The sequence below is a fragment of the Ambystoma mexicanum genome, chromosome 3p, assembly GCF_040938575.1.
Source record: "Ambystoma mexicanum isolate Mex_15411 chromosome 3p, UKY_AmexF1_1, whole genome shotgun sequence".
Lineage (NCBI taxonomy): Eukaryota > Metazoa > Chordata > Amphibia > Caudata > Ambystomatidae > Ambystoma > Ambystoma mexicanum.
In genome coordinates this window covers 312,491,455-312,508,018 of record NC_090925.1, presented here as the reverse complement: position 1 = coordinate 312,508,018, position 16,564 = coordinate 312,491,455, and the positions used below count along the sequence as shown (strand labels likewise).

Genomic DNA, 16,564 nt, shown 5'->3' with positions numbered 1-16,564 from the left:
AGACAACGAAGGGAAGAAGTTGGACGCTGTGGGTAGAAAGGTTATCTGCTCAGCGGCGACAATGGTCAAGGCGGCAAACGCTTTAGCCATCCTGGCCAGGTAGGACCGGGAGTTATGGTACAAGATGTCCCTGATATGGATTTCCTCCCCGAGGACAAATGGGTCGAGGCAATGGAGATTCTCCAGGAGTTCGAGGTGGCGTCCGACCACGCCATCACCGTGGCCTTGGACATTGCGGACACTGGGTTCCGCTAGATGGGAAAAGGGGTGTTTCTCAGTCGTTGTGGTTGGCTGAACGCCACCAACTTTAGGCAAGAGGTTCATACTCGTGTCCTGGACATTCCGTTCGATGGTGACAATCTTTTCGTAAAGGCAGTCGATGAATCTCTTCAGGCCATCAAGACAGACACAGAGACGGCCCGTGCCTTGGGCAGGCTGCAAGAGCACTGTACGTCTCTTTGTTCCTCAGGACGGAAGTCGGGTAGTTCTTTGAAGTGTTTCGGCGGGGGATCGTCCTCTTACCGCCAGCTCTCCCGTTCCACGTCCCAGGAAGCCTACAGGGGCCGCCCCAAGGCCTTCGGAGGTGGCCGCCATCATTGTCAAGGCTCCCAAAGTGGCACGCCGGCCTCCAAGCAGAACTGAACCGGCTGATGGTCACGTTGCAACACATGCTCGGCCAACTGGAAGAGGGGGGGGGACTACCTGTTGTTGTTGGATCTAGAGGACGCTTACTTCCACGTCCCCATTCACAAAAACCATCACAAGTTCCTGTGCTTTGCTGTACAGGGGAAGCAGTACCAGTTCAAGGCTCTTCCCTTCGGACTGAAGTTGTCACCCAGACTCTTCACAAAGTGCCTGGCTCTAGTAGCAGCCCATCTGCGACTACAAGGTATACATGTGTACCCATACCTCGACGACTGGCTTGTCCGGGCCAAGTCAAGTGACATCACCGTCAATCACACGCAGAGGACAGTCCAGCTGCTGATGGATCTGGGGTTCTCAATGAACTATGCAAAGTCCTGCTTGACTCCATCGCAGGATGCGCTGTTCCTGGGGCCAGACTCAACACGGTTTCCTGCATGGCGGTTCCCTTGGTAGAGAGGATAGCAGCCATTTTGGGCAAAGTACAATGGCTGTTGGCACTGAAGATTACCACAGTGAGGACCATCAAGTCGCTGCTCAGCATGATGTCGTGCATCTATCTGATCAGGCTCTACAGCTTGAATATGCGACCACTTCAGGAATTCCTGAACGCCCGTTGGATCCAGGTTTCCAGAAGCTTCAAATACAGGGTTCTGCTCAACTAGGAGTTCCGTTGAGCGTTAAGGTGGTGGTGGGGTGTGTGCTCCAAAATTGCCAGAGGCACAGACTTCCAGGACCCCCCCCCGGCCCTCCCTTACCAGGAAACTGTCACAACGGACACTTCCCTGGAGAGCCGGGGGGGCCCACACAGGTCTGCGGAGAAGGAGCTCCACATCAACATCCTGGAGCTGCGTGCAGTGTTTTGGGCTCTCAAGTCATTTCTTCCGTCCCTCAAGGGCAAAGTGGTGAGGGTCTTCACGGACAATACCACCACAATGTTTTTTTACATCAGGAAGCAGGGGGGCACCAGGTCCCGGCGCTCCCCAGAGGGGCGTAGGAGCTGTGGCACTGGGCCGTCAACCAGGGGATGTGTCTCCTTCCTTTACACCTCGCGGGAGTAAAGAACACAGTCGCCGACTCTCTCAGCAGGGAGCTACACTCTTGCCACAAATGGGAGCTTCAGCAGGATCAAGCGGACAGTCTCTTCCTCAGGTGGGGCAGTTCCCAGATCGATCTCTATGCGTCGTCGAACACCAAGTACCAGAGGTTTGCCAGCAGGTTCCTCCAGCCTGGGACCACTGGGGACTCATTCTCTTTCCTATGGGAAAGCCTGCTCCTGTACATTTCCTCCGTTGCCGCTACTACTACGAGTCATTGGTGAACTCAGACGCTGTCGGTGCAGGATGATTCTCATCGCACCAGCGTGGCTGAGGCAGATCTGGTACCTGGACCGTCTAAGCATGTCAGCGGCACCTCCAGTCAAGCTAATGGTGGTCGCGGACCTGCTCGCCAGGAAAGGTGGTGCAATCCTGCACCACGACCCAGGATCCCTGAACTGCACCATTAGAGTTTGGTGGGAACGAGCTGCCGCCGGACTGCAGGGAGGTCCTTGCCAGGGCCAGGGCCAGGGCGTTGTTGACTCTTAAGTGCTACGGGTACAAATGGAAGTGTTTCGCGACCTGGTGCCGGTCGCAGAAGATTAACCCTCTGAGGGTCACTGCCCCCAAGTCCTACCGGACATGTGTCGTTGGCTAAGTCGGGACTGGCGCACGCCTCCATCAAGGTGCATCTGGCGGCTATCTTGTGCTATCTCGTGTTATACTAGGTTGCCGGGATGGTCTTCTATTTGGTCACAACGTCTGGTGAAGGAATTCATTAAAGGACTGTTCTAATCGTTCCCACCAGTGAAGGCTCTGGCATGGTAACTCAACGGGGTGCTGACTACGCTCATGGGGGCCCCCTTCGAGCCTATGCATCAAGTGCCTATCCAGTTCCTTTCTTGGAAGACTGTTTTCCTCGTGCCCATCACCTCTGCCAGGAGGGTGAGTGAGATCCAAGCCCTGTCCTGTAAGCGGCCCTCTTTTACTTTCCACAAGACGAGGGTGGTGCTGCAGATGCACCCCTCCTTCATGCCCAAGGTTCCGTCGGAATTCCATCTCAACAAACCCTTGGTGTTGCCTGTGTTTTTTCCGATGCCTTTCTCGCCGGCTGAAAGGACTTTGCACTTGCTGGATGTGGCGCAAGCGCTGACATTTTGTGGTCTGCACAAAGAGTTTCCGGAAGACTTCTCAGCTTTTTGTGAACTTTGGTCCTGTGAACCATGGGAAGGCCTTGCCCAAGGCATCCATCTCCAGGTGGCTTTCCCGCTGTATCACTCATTGTCACTGATTGGCAAACCTACTGCTGCCTGGCTGTCCGAGAGCCCATTCTACCAGGGCGATCGCTGCGACAACGGCGCTCCTATCTGGCGTGCTCTGCTGGACATCTGCAGGGCTAATACGTGGAGGTCTACGCACACCTTCACGAGATTCTACTGCCTGGACACGGATTCCAGAGAGGAGTCCAGGGTCGGCCAAGCAGTGCTACGCAACCTGTTCGCTTCAAGGTGAGCTTGGTGAGAGTAATTGCTTCTGTTGAGCCTTGCCACCTACCGTGCTTCTGTAGGTTTGTACCGCTATGTATTCTTTATTCATGAGTATGTGAATCCATGCCAGACCCCATGCTGGAGAAGGAACAAGTTACTTACCTGTAACTGTTGTTCTCCAGCATGGGTTTGGCATGGATTCACATGCAAACCCTCCCTCCTGCCCCTCTGCGGCTCTTCTTGGTCATGCTGCCACTTTACGTGCTACCAAACCTAAAGATGGCTGCCAGAGGAGGGGCTTAGGGAGCGGGCAGTCATTGGCTGGGGGCTGTATGACCCAGAGCTCAGTGATTTGTTTATAGGAGAAAGCCAGTTTGTAAACAAACGTGAAACTGTTTTTTCTTTTACCAAGGATTCCTGGCCTGCCGACTGGGAATATTCATGAGCATGTGAATCCATGCCAGACCCATTCTGGAGAACAACAGTTACAGGTAAGTAAGTTGTAACCTGTTCCTTGACTGTTTACCGGCTCCCTCTTTGCAGTCTGTGATCTCCTAAGCCCTCACTGTGGCCTCTGATCTCCTGCCCTGCGCCCTTTCTAAGGCCTTACATAGTCTACCTTGCACAATTTTCGGGCTCGTTATACTGCCCAGTACCCAAACATCCTGAATTGCCTCCCTCCTCAGGCCTCCTGCCGACTTTCTGGGGTTATTTGTCCCATTCTCTTGGGCCTCTCATCTAATCCTCCAAATCCTCTCTGGTGTCCCTAATCTCCACTTTATCTAGTCTCTGGGGCCTCTATTACCCAAGAGAGACTATCAAGGCAATCATTTGGGGCTGATTTTCTAGCCTTGCTGTCACTGTTGAGTAGATTCTATAGATTAAGTGATCTGACATTGGACAAAGCGCTGACCTAAGTGCATCTGTAGGCTAATTCAGAGACAGCAGAAGAAGTTTTCCATGCATTCAAAATGGTTGTGTATTGAACAAAAAATATCTCAAATATTGTGTGCTCAGGTGAATGTTGTGCTCTTTTGTGCAAGCAACAATCTAATGTGTCCCCTAGAACCTGCCATCTTGAGACTCTGCTCTAGTGAGTGCTCAAATGTATTGAATGTATGGGTTCCCTTGAGGGAGTCAGTTCACACACTCCTGCTCACCTGAGCTCTTTGCAAGCCAGAAACGAGTTACTGAAATGCAATACTCCGCTAATAAAAGCTTAAAGAATGATGCTGTTCTATGTGCGATCTGGCGCCTTGATAGATCAATGGCTATTGGATTGCACTGATGTCATGGGTCCCTGATGCTCTTTTATTTCTGCCCTTTTGCCAGGACGCTGAAGAGTGTGATAAAGCTGGCAGTGTGGTCACCTGCCAAGCCGTTATTCGAGCTGTAATTGGTATCGGCATTGAAGAGGAAGATCGAAAGCACACCTGGATGGAGGATGCAGATAGCGTAAGTACCTGCTGGAAGATGACTCCACTGTCTAAAACCTTGCAGAAAGCAGACCCACCTGGGTCTCAAATTGGCACCAGTTCGAGCCAACGTTTTATCCAAGTGTGTGAAGTCTCTCCCAAGGGATCTGTATTGAAACATGCATCTGTTAATGAGTAAAGATTCAAGACGAGTAAAAACTGATAGCTGTGTGTTCAAAATGCATGAGTAAACCCGGAATTACAAAGTGCCATGACAGAACTGAAAGCTTGGGGCAGCCTGATCCACCATACACACACACACACATTTTTATTTGTACATTTACTCAGTTGATTACTCTTTATTGTGCACTTTCACAGAGACAAGACCCCCTTGAAGAGATGCAGAGCCTTTTAGTGGGAGGGATCAACGAGTAGAGCAAAAAGGAGAGGGGGAAAAAATTGATTATAGGGTGGAATTAGAAGAGTTAGTGAGAGAACCAAATGCCAAGTATTAAACATTCAAAAGTAACGCAGGAAAAACTAAAGGGACTGTTGGTTAGAGCATAAGACATATTGCAAGGTAGTAGACAGTTGGGCCTCAGGAAAGTGTCCTATGCAAAGCTTAAAAGGAAAGATTCGCAAACTTTGTGGAAACTTTTAATTTTAAGCTGTGCGACCCAAATCGCGTGAGGCTACCAAGCTTTCCTTCTTATGTTTGTTATTTTGAATTGTACCACGCACCGCTACCACCACTGGGGCAGTCTCTGGTGCTCACGTGGCTCTGCAGGAAAGAGGGTGGGTGGTTAAAATGAAAGGATAGGTCCAGAACCAGGAGAAACTGGCATCTGTGTGTGTTGGCTTGCAGATGGGTTGATTATGATATGGCATTTATAACGCGCCTATACACAAGCGTTTCAAGGCAAGATGAGTCAAGGGAGGGGGAACGAAGAGAGGACAGATAACGATCCTACTAGGCCAGGTGTCATTCAGATCACGCAAGTGCATGGGAGAGGGGAAGTGGAAAGTGCGCGGGGAAAGGTGGACGGACAGTGCAGTACATGAGCATAGAATAATAACTAAAGTAAGTAACGACCATCAGGTGGCAAGTGCAAGGTGTGTGCAGATATCGGGTGTGTGCAGATATCAGGTGTCAAGTGCTGGTAGTGGGACTGTAGGCATACAGAATCAGTCCCCAAGTGCGGGGGTTGCGAGGCAGGCAGTGCAGGTGGGAGTGACTGGAGGGGGAGGGACCTGGGCCCGAGAACAGAGGGTGTCCAGGTAATCAGTGAAGATTCAGAATCAGCCAGGAGGTCAGCAGGGGAGAGGAGGAGAAAAGGCAGAAGCAAAGAGAAAGTTTTTGAGGTGCTTCCGTAACCAGAGATGGTTCTCCTCAAGTTTCAGGGAGGCAGGGAGGCTGTTCCAGAGGGAGGCCCCAGCCGAAGAAAGAGATCTACCACCAAGTTGTTGCTTGGAGAAGCGACTGACCCTAAGGGAGCTGGAGGTGGATGAGCGAAGAGCTCGAGAGGGAAGATATTTAGGAAGCGAGAGTTGAAGGTATTGGGGCCCCAGACCCCAGAAGGCCTTGTGGATAATGCAGAGGGTTTGAACTTAATCCTCACAGCCACTGGGAGCCAGTGCAGAGATTTCAGTCCTGGAGTGATACGATCCCTGGGCTTGAGGCCAAGGGCAAGTCTCGCAGTCCTGTTCTGGATGAGTTGCAGAGGGCGGAGAGGAGAGGCAGGCAGATTTAGAAAGAGGCTGTTGCAGTAGTTCAGCCTAGAGAGAACCAGAGCTCTTGAGACAGTAAGCTTCTGGGGGAAGGAGAGGAAAGGATGAATACCTCTGAGGAGGTGCAGTTGGTAGTGTGACTTCTCTGAGACATCAGAGATGTGAGGACAAAAGGAGAGTGTGGAGTCTAAGATGACCCCGAGGTTCTTAGCCTCATAGGTGGGAGCAGGAAGAGGGCCAAGGGAGGCTGACCAGAGATTGACAGGAAAGGAGGGTGCAGGTGTGCCAATGAGGAGAATCTGTCTTAATGGCATTAAGGCAGCGATTGTTGACGGCACACATCGAACTTTCCATCGAGGATCATCAACGCCAAGTTCACCTTCTTCGAGGCCCATAGACGATCCGTGGCTCCTGCCTTAAAGGGAGTCACTCAAGAAGGATCCATCTACGCCTCCTCGAGGAACTCTGCTATTCCAGGTACATTGGGGTGGTAGAAACATTTTAGAAGGAAATGAGGCTTATTGAACAATATATGGACTGGGCTTGTAGAATATCTTTTACTTTACAGGTTGCCCAGGTTGGGGGGGGATGAGAGGGAGGTTCTTATACAGAGTTGTGACTTAGCAGCTAAAGTACTAGTCTGCCAATTGTTCGAACCAACTGCTTTTCCTCCTATGTCTATTGTTGGTTACCTTTATTAATTGATTTGTGTGACATTTGACCAGAGTACAGTTGATGCACTGAAATCTGATAATAATTGTGGTAACACTTAGAACTGTATATATTTGTTATTGTAGATTAAATGAGCACAAAGTGAGTTATTGTGATTGTGTATATAACCTTGAACCCAAATTATATAAAGACTGTGTTTTCACTAATACAGTGTGTGGACATTCCTTTGTGGGTACTTAGGGACTACACTGAACTTAAAACCAGCCTGAATCACCTCCTGAGAAGCTAGGCCTTGATTGCTCACCCACGTTTACCAAATCGAGAATCCTGGCTGGGGTCCTCTGTGACTCTCCTCTACCAAATAGAGAGCGGGAGTACAGACACCCCCTCCAGTCTTTACAGTCTCTGAGTGAATTGGAGTACTGGGAGTGAGTTCACCGGTGTCTACCTCCCAACCTCCATGGGGTTTACCAGGCCTTGCTCTTCCTACCTCTCTTTTGACTGACTGTGATCAGTGGAGTTCTTGTCAAGGATCCTCCCTTGGGTTTCCCCTAAGGTGGTTTGATTGGTAAATTGTCTGATTGGACCTTAACGTCTATTTCTGTTCCTCAACTTTAAAATACTTACAATCTGCCTGTTGGCTTTGCCAGCGCTTGGTCAGACTACTTTCAAGATTCCCAGCCTCCTGCAAAGGGCTCTATTGGGGGGTTGTGACACTAAGGGCACTAGTCTCTTACCTCCTCTTGCATGGGAAGGACTTTTAAGTGTAGAACCTCATGGTCGAAGAGTTGTCTATGGTATTTTAACTGCTTTCTTCTTGCATATTACATTTGTAATTGGGTTATTACTTGCTGTTAAGATGGATTTCTACACTCTGGCCTGTTGGACAGAGTTTAGCAGGCCACCCTAGTTACAGTGAACAGGGGAAACCCCTGGGAGTTCAGCCAAACCAATCAAGGTAGCACGGAGAGTGGTCCAGGCTAAGTCTCAGGAGAGTTGAGTGGGGTCAGGGTTCCACAATTAGTCCACAAATTGAAGCAATCAAGGAGTACACTTAATCAGGAAAGTATAAGAGTACTATATTTATTATTGGCCAAAGAACACACTATACAAATGAACAGAGCAGGTAATACTATCACACAATACTGCTAATATAACACAGATACACAGTCAGTTAGCTGATTCAAAGTATACTTTTCACCACTCCAATACCTGAATGGGAGGGGTAAGTAAGTACAATTGCAGCAACAGTGCAAAGGAATAGGAACCCTAACTTGTAAATTCCAACGCCAAGTCGATTGTGCCAAGAAGTTCAAAGTTCTCAAATAGTTTTAGGAGTTGAGGGAATGGGGGGGAGTTGGGGAAATGTTCCTGTGGTTGGGAAGACTGTCCAAGGAGTTGACTGGTGAGTAAAACACTTTTCTATCTTTTGGATGGCTTTTGGAACAAGTGTTGCCAAAGCCAAGAATTGTCAAATAAATCAAAGTTCTCCACAAACTTTTAAAGTGTGGAGAAAGGGGCACCGGCAAGTATCGTTATTACTCACCACCTGTACTCCAATTTTTCCCCAGGCCATTGAGGGGGGGGGGGTCACAGCAGGTAGGTTTTCCTGCCATTCTCGTCGAAGATAGCCTTCAGCTGCGGGTGCAAGCGAAGTTCCAGTTGGGTCCAGAAGCAGTGTGAAATCCTGTCCAGGGGAGGAATGCAGTGGGCACCGGTGCAGGACTCTTCAGGACTATTGACCAGATGTGGGAAGGCCCGTTCCAACGATTGCCACCAATGCACTGTGACAGCAGGCGTCACAGTTGTCGTGGTCAAAGAAAGTCTTCTATTTGAGGGCCTGTGGATGTTGCGATGCTGAAATCTCACAGGAAGGCTACTTGCAGGACAAGCTGAAGACCCCTGAAGTTCTGAGTCAAAATGCAGAACGGCAACGCTTCTACCGCAGTAGCCCAAACTGGAGTTGGTCAGCCCACTGGATGGCACAGGGACACTTCCGAAAACTCCAACTTGCAGGGCCACGAGAAGATGTTGATATTGGTTGTTCCCACCATTCCTAAGGGTCGAAGCACCAACTAGGTTCTTCAGAGATCAGTAGCCAAACAGGGTTCCCCCGGACTGCAGCAAGAGTTTTTACCAGACATCATGAACAAAATGGCCAAAGAACAAGTGAAACATCTCGTTGCACAGTCATGTTTGGACACAAGCCGCTTTTCACAATTATGGAACACTATCCCATCGGACATCAAATCTACCCCTACATTTCAACCTTTCAGAACTAAGATCATCACCTGGTTACTTAACAATTAACTAGCACCGTATGTATGTATGTATGTCACTCATTCTACTATAACTGCTGTCATAACCGATGTTGTAACTATACTTACATTGCACAATTGTACAAATGTTCCTACCTATGCCTGTAACTTGATGCTCAAGCGCCCATATACCTCTGGGTCAGGTGCGCTATACAAATAAATAAACAAACAAACAAACGTGGTAAATGTTAGAAGGCCAACTAGAAATATAGTAAAAATAGGAAAAATTGAACTGCTTCCACCAGTTTGTCTTTAGGCACATTTTTGTCTTTAGGCACATTTTAAAAGTAACTAAAAAATCCTTTTGAGTGTTTTTCTAGGGTGATTCAAAAGTATCCCCATTGCACTGCACAGTAAGGCACTGTGTGCAATATGAAAAAGTTACCCTAAACGGATAACATGTACAAAGAAAAACAGAAACAGTTTCCCAGTACTGACCATCTGAATGACTCGGCTGTGAAGGTTTGGTGGTCCATAGAATATCGAGGAAAAGTTGCTTAAAGATGTAACTTTTAACGCATACCTTTTTATTTCTTCATTTACTTTGCTACACTACATTGTTCTATTACTGATCTAATTGTATTTAAAAGTAAAGTGCTAGTGCTCTGTAGCTAGAGGACCCCCAAAAGTGAATGAGTATTTAATGGTAGTGAATGTTTAGTAATTTACTTATCTGCGGTTTTTAATTGATAGTTGTTCAAGGCCTAAATAATTGTATTTTTATAAATTCTGCCATAATTGCGTTAGGATTGCTCTTTGTTAGCGTACCCAAATCTTCACCACTGTCACACTTTTCTAAGATTTGCTGCTCAGTCACACTACCGTGATTGTTTGGCTAGACATTAGTGCATTTCCCTATTTACCAGAATAGGGTGGCCACTCATCTGTTCACAGGGCTGATTGTGAAAATCCAGCTCAACAGACGGGGGGCCAAGAGAATATACTACACAGATATACTGAAAATATTGACTCTTTGTCATAGGGTTACACATAGCACACACACATTTCAAATAAGTACTTTAGTTATAATAGAATAGAGCAGTATATATCAAAATAGTAATGGGCCTTTGGTCAGACCCTTCCTGCTCTTAAGCTAGATCCATTCCATGACCTGTACCTGGTAGTTAATTGAATGCATAATTTACTTTAGTCTCATCCGGGACCCAAAGTACCAATACATGAACCGTCAAAGTAATTCCCACCACCTCCTAGTTCATTGTACAATAGTGAAACAACTTGTAGACATGCTCTGTGTGTAGTAACTAGAGGGAGGGAAATGGTTAACAATTATGAACAATGCACCAAAAGTCATCAAGGGTTAAATTGTTCAGTAACTCGTAATACCATACCGACAGGGTCTCAGTACACTACTCAGGAAGGGATTAATACAATTTAACAAACGTTAGAGATTTACCTAATACATTTCAATAGCCAAGAGTCCAGTCCATTGGTTTATTATATTACATTCTTTAATGAATCAGGGGTAAATGCTAAAGCGCCAGTCTTTGGTGAGAAACTCCACGGACACAGTGGAGACCCATAACAAGTGCTGAAAGCCAAATAAGTACCCATTTTGTTCACTTTAGAGTTGTTCAAACTTTTGTAGAACGTTTCACCATAGAAAGTCGCGGTTATGGATTAAAGCCAGGTAAGTACTTGTTCTACCCCGTTGGTGCGAACAAGGAAGCATCCAACCCTAGAGGAAGCCAAGGGAGACCTTCAGTAGTGAACAGCCAGTCTCCCAGAATCTGGCCAGTAATATCTAAGACCCTGGAGAAATGTAGTTTGGGGGAAGACTGCTCCTGCCTCACATCCTACCAGCACACACACACACAAAGGAGATCCCTTGCCAGCTTCTTGCAAGAAGCCTGCCATTGCCAGTTTATTATCCCATTTGGTGCATTATCACGGCTGTGAAAGCAGACTGCGACAATGCATCCAAGAAATTGTTTGAAAAGGAACGACTTCCACCAACCTTTTCAGAAGATTCCTGGAAAGTAGCAAAATTGTTACTTGGAACATAGAGAAGGGGACCAAGTGTACTCTGAGCGCTTAATGGAAGATGTTCTTTGCTACAATCAGTAAAACACAAGTCATAAAGGGGAGTTGACCACTGTTTTGTAAGATTTTCATATTTGTGATAAATCTTCCTGACCTGTGTCAATCCCAAAACATTTTGCTTGGACTTGGTGATTATTTTCCCTTATCCTTAGGTGTCCGGTAATCTTTTCCCCCCCTCTCACCTAGTCTTTTACTATTTTTATCTGTGACCTTTTTATGTCTCTCCATAGTGTATGTTATAGTTTCCTATAACTTTTGGGCTTAGGCTCTGTTGCCCCTTTGGGCTTGCCTGTCAATTTCTCTTTAATGTTCTTGGGTGAACTTCCAAGGGGTAAAGAGGGATTTTCATTCCCTTTACATTTTATAAAGTGGGCCAGCACACCCCACTGTATGTTGAGTGCTGGGGTGATACAATGCATCCCCTTGATCACTTACCTGAAACATTTCTGTTACAATGACATGTTTACTTGAATGATTGGTGGCAGCCATCTTCAGACTTTTACTGCACGTTCAAGTATTGGGAGTCCTTGAGTTTTGCTCAGTGAGCTATTCTACGGATGTTCGCGCTTTTTCGAGAAAAGTCCTATTTTTGTCAGAGTGTGTGTGCTCTTCTCCCCATTGGCTGGCGATCAGGGATCCGTTTGTCGGTGAATTTCAGTGCCCCACAAGGGCAAGGATCGTTGAGTTGCGTCAAAGTTTAAAGAAGGCCATCAGGCCTACTCCACCATGTCGGAAGTGAAGAAAGCAGGAAGCTCCCTTTTCAAGCTCTGCTCCAGATGCGGACTGCAGAACATGTTTGTGGAGGACAAACTCCTTCGGTTCCTCTACTGTCTTCACCCGGATCAAGAAAAGGAGATTGCGAAATCTGCCTGCTGTTTCTTGAAGACAATCGATGAAGGATTGTCACAGTAGACTGGTGGCATGGCTCAGCGCCAAGGCCTCTGGCTCCAAGAAGCTTAGGGTGGAAGAAAAGGCGGCCGGCCTGCCCAAGAAGGTCCAAGCAGCACAAGAACAATCATCGAGATGGTGGCGGCTGCTCTCACAAAGGCCAAAGGGGCTGACCCAGGGAAGGTAGCCCCGACTGTTACCAGGGTATCTCTACCCCCAAGGCGAGAGGCCTCGGCTGGGGTGGTGGAGAAGACACCGGAAAAGAGGATGCCATTGCTGAGCCCAGGTCTGACCACTCAGGAGGCAAAAAGGGGGGGGGCGGCAAGGAGGCCTCAGGCCTGCCACTTGCCGTACCCCAAGACATGGATGTTTCTTCCTCGGACGAGGAGGACCAGTAGTCCATGCACAAGGTCCACGAGGAGTGGGGGACGACAGCGGTGGAAATGCCAGTGGCAACAGCGTGGGGCCTACTTGGCCTACCGCTCCAACTCCGCCAAGAGATATATCACTGGACATCCTTTCGACCCTACACACATTGGTGTCAGAAATCCAAAAAAGGATGCCACAGTCCCTGGTGGCTCCGGTAGCTCTGGTTCAGCCTCAGCAAAAAAGATAAAATGTCATCCGACGCCTCCCCATCAGCCTCGAACCTGCGCCAGGTGCCTTCCCCCCCGAGGGGCCCAGACACTGGGACAGACACAGCTACGACAGACAACATTGTCACAGCGGGCAGATCGATGCAGCAGAAGGCATCCCCAACGGACAACCAGCTGACAACCGAGGAGACCAAGAAGGAAGGTTTCCTCTACCAGAGGCGCAAGGCCAAAAGGACCATTGTGGCAGTGCCCCTCCTGGACGATGTTTGGGAGGAAGGCAGAAGAATCCAGTCCCGGCCAAGCGGGGCAGGCTAGAGAAAAAGTATTGGGTGCCGGAGTCCGCACCCAAGTGTCTACGGTCGCAACCATCACCAGACTCAGTGGTGTTGGCGGCTGCGAGGAAGGCACTAAGCCCCCTCTTTCCTAGATTGGAAAGGAATTGTCTATTTGTAGTGCCTTATTTTATAAAGTTGTGTATGGTCTTTTGAACTCCTCTCTCTCCTATGTATTAGTTCTATAATCTGGTTCTTACCTTGTTCTTTTTTCACTTGTTTTGCTACACTACAGTTGCTAAGATTGTTTTAACTGTGTCAAAAGTGAAGTGTTGTTGCTCTCTAGCCAGAGAACCAACAATGTGAATGTGCATGTAATACTAGTGAATATTTTAGTGTAATACTTACCTTCACCACTTCCACTCTCCTAAGTCTAAGCCTTGCTGCTCAGTCAAACTACCCAAAAACAGTTTTGCTAGCGTAGACAAGAGTTTTACCCTGTTAATCAGAATGGGATGGCCTGTCAGAATCTGTCCACAGGGCCGACTAAAAATCCAACCATCCAGAAAGTGAAAGGGTTCCTAATTCTGCCTCAACAGGCCTTATCATAACCAAGTAATGTGTGTTGCCTATTTCTAAGGATCCCTTTTCTCCCGAGCTCTTAGTATTATAACAACCTGAGTCTGCCACCGGGTACAAGTCTCGTTTTATCGGATTGCAAAGGGTCTGATCTAAAGCCCCTTCATGTTTTTATATACAATGTGTTTACTGCGCGTTGTGCATGCAACTAAAAGTACTTATTCAAACTTCTGGTGCCTTTAGTGTAACTAGGAAGTACAATGTATATTTTTCAGTATTCATGTGCAGAGTAGTCTCTGTGGTTGCAGTGAGTTTGGTCTATTTAGGTAGGAACCATGTTTCATGCTTGGGATAGATGTTTTCAGACCCCTCTCTAGAGGGCTGTGGAAATCTCTCCCTAGCAACAGTGTTGTCTCCGTTGTCCTTTCCCATAATTTACCTACTCTCCTTTGTATTTTTCAGTGCGTGTCTCACAGTGCCCTTGAGTGTGCCCGAGCAATCTATGCCCATGCCCTCCAAGTTTTCCCAAGCAAGAAGAGCGTTTGGCTGAGAGCAGCGTACTTTGAGAAGAACCATGGAACCAGGTATATCTGATGAAAGATGTGTATTTTTCTTTTGGTATCGCACCACAATGCATGGCTTTAGGATGCTGTGTAAGAGCCACATAGAAGCAGACTTAAAAATACAAAAAGATACACACCTTGAAGACAGACAACAGATTCGGAGTTCAAAATAAAATGGTTTATTAACTGAAATGCCTGGATGGTTGAAGGCCTAACTTTCCCTATGCTAAGGTGGAATTTCCCTACCTGAACGAAACTAAGGAAAGTTTGAATCAGAAAGTTCATCTTAAGTCTGTCTTTGTCCAAAACCTATCTTTGCCCTCACAATTAAAGCTAAACCATGTGTATGGATGTCAGTAATAATATGGTGAACAGCACAACGTTCTGAGCTTCTTCCAACTCCTAGCTTCCTTCTCCAGCATGGGGTCTGGCATGGATTCACATGCTCATGAATATTCCCCGTCGTCAGGCCGGGAATCCTCGGTATAGAAAAAAATCAGTGTCAGTTTTGTTTCTGATCTGTCTTTCTTAGTAGTAACCAATCACCGGTCTCTGGGTCATACTGCCCCCAGCCAATGACTGCCCTCTCCCTAAGCCCCGCCTCCGGCAGCCATCCTCAGATTTTTACCGCACGTTATAGTGTTGGGAGTCCTCTTGCTGTAGCTCTCGAGCTTTTGCTGCGTTTTCGCGCCTTTTCACATTAAGGCGCGAAACCATAGGTTGCAGGTGCGAGTTCTCAATTGGTCTTGGACTAATCATAGGGACATGCCTTACCTTCATAGTACTCTGCAGGCATCTTCTTCGTTCCAGTACTAGAGTGGCGCAATGAGTTGCTAGTGTTCACTACTCCCAGTTGCCTCTTCCTCGTCCCAGTACTGTCATAGGTTGAATGTGTGAAAATGAGCTGAGATGTTTTACAATAGCCCAAAATGGCCAAGGGAGGGTTAGGTTGGTAGTCAATAAGGAAAGGGGGATGCCATGACTCGCCTGTTTTACCCTTACATTGTCTCTTCTTCACACTCTTTCTGATGTTCTTATACTGGTAAGATCTTTTGGTATTTTCTTGGTCAGTGGTACAGGGGAGCAATATCCCATAACTGCTTCTGGGATTGAGGGTTATCACATCTCACCTACTGTTGGGTAAGAATTGATGTAGTCACACTGCGAGACTACACAACACTTAGCTGCTTGGTATTAGTTAACCCACATTTTGGTATAGGTCTGTAATACACAAGTTGGTAGTGTGACGGTGAGCAGCCAAGCCTATCTCAAGAGGGGTAAATGTGAGCTGTAGAGCTGTACAAATGAAATCTGTGAATACAAGTAGCCAAGTAACATTTACACTCAAGGTTTCAGTTATAAATATTTATTTAACATCAATTTTTAAATAAGTGTTCTTTAAAAAGGCAAATCATGTAACAATGTAAATATACTTTAAAATTAATTTTCGGAATCAGAACAAGTTGGTGGATAATCTTTGGATATGCTTCTTAAACAATTCCTACATCCTGAGGAGACTTCATTCACAAGGACAGTAATGGCATTTATACATCACACTAGTTAAACTCTGCGGATTCCGAGGTTGCAGAAAGGAAAGGTTTAGGGAAGGAAAAGGTTTAACAGGTTCTCAGTAATTGTGGGGGCAACTAAATCTTCCAATGAAATCTAGACAAGCCTTTCCCAGCAGTAACAGTATAAAACAAGTTACCACATGAGGGACAAATAATATCCGAGTCAATAGGCTACAAGAGTCTTCAGGGAGCCAAGACAGCCAAAGGCAATTGGAAACACCCTATGGAGCTGAGGCACTTTAGAATCAAAGTCTTGCACAAAGTTAGAGAGTTTGTTTGAAAATCACTTGTAGGGTCACAAGCTGTTGAGCCTGTGTTAAAAAAAAAAGTTGGACTCAACTCTAAAGGTAAGCCAATGCAATTCTCAACTGAGAAAAGCACAGCTAAAACGGCAATGAGGTAAGTACCCCAAACCTAAACAGTACCTCTGGTTTGAAGAAGAGTAGACCAGCTGGATTCTGTCTTGCTACAGCAGTGCAGACCCTTGTTCCTGAGCCTCAGTCGTGGGGAGCTACGGACTCTTTTCGGTTAAGCAGTACTTAGCAAACAGCACTGTCATGGAGCTTGGATACCAGTTGGGCTTCCTTCACTCCTTGGATCCTGCACTCTGGTCGTCCTGCTTCTGGAGGGTCCTTGGGAGACTCCTGGAGGTTCTAACCAGATTCATTACTGCATCAGAGGTTTCACTCAACTACAAATTACTCGACACCTGGCATTCGGTTCTTAAAGCAACAA

The 16,564-nt window shown here is 47.1% G+C and overlaps 1 protein-coding gene across 1 annotated transcript in view; it reads left to right on the top strand.

Annotated features, from left to right (window-relative positions):
• Positions 1-16,564, top strand: part of PRPF6 (pre-mRNA processing factor 6) — an 845,164-nt gene that overhangs the window by 410,311 nt on the left and 418,289 nt on the right. Inside the window, exons 12-13 of the mRNA XM_069650843.1 lie at positions 4,499-4,621; positions 14,158-14,279. Of these exons, the coding sequence (XP_069506944.1) occupies positions 4,499-4,621; positions 14,158-14,279 (245 nt within the window). The remainder of the gene's footprint in view (positions 1-4,498; positions 4,622-14,157; positions 14,280-16,564) is intronic.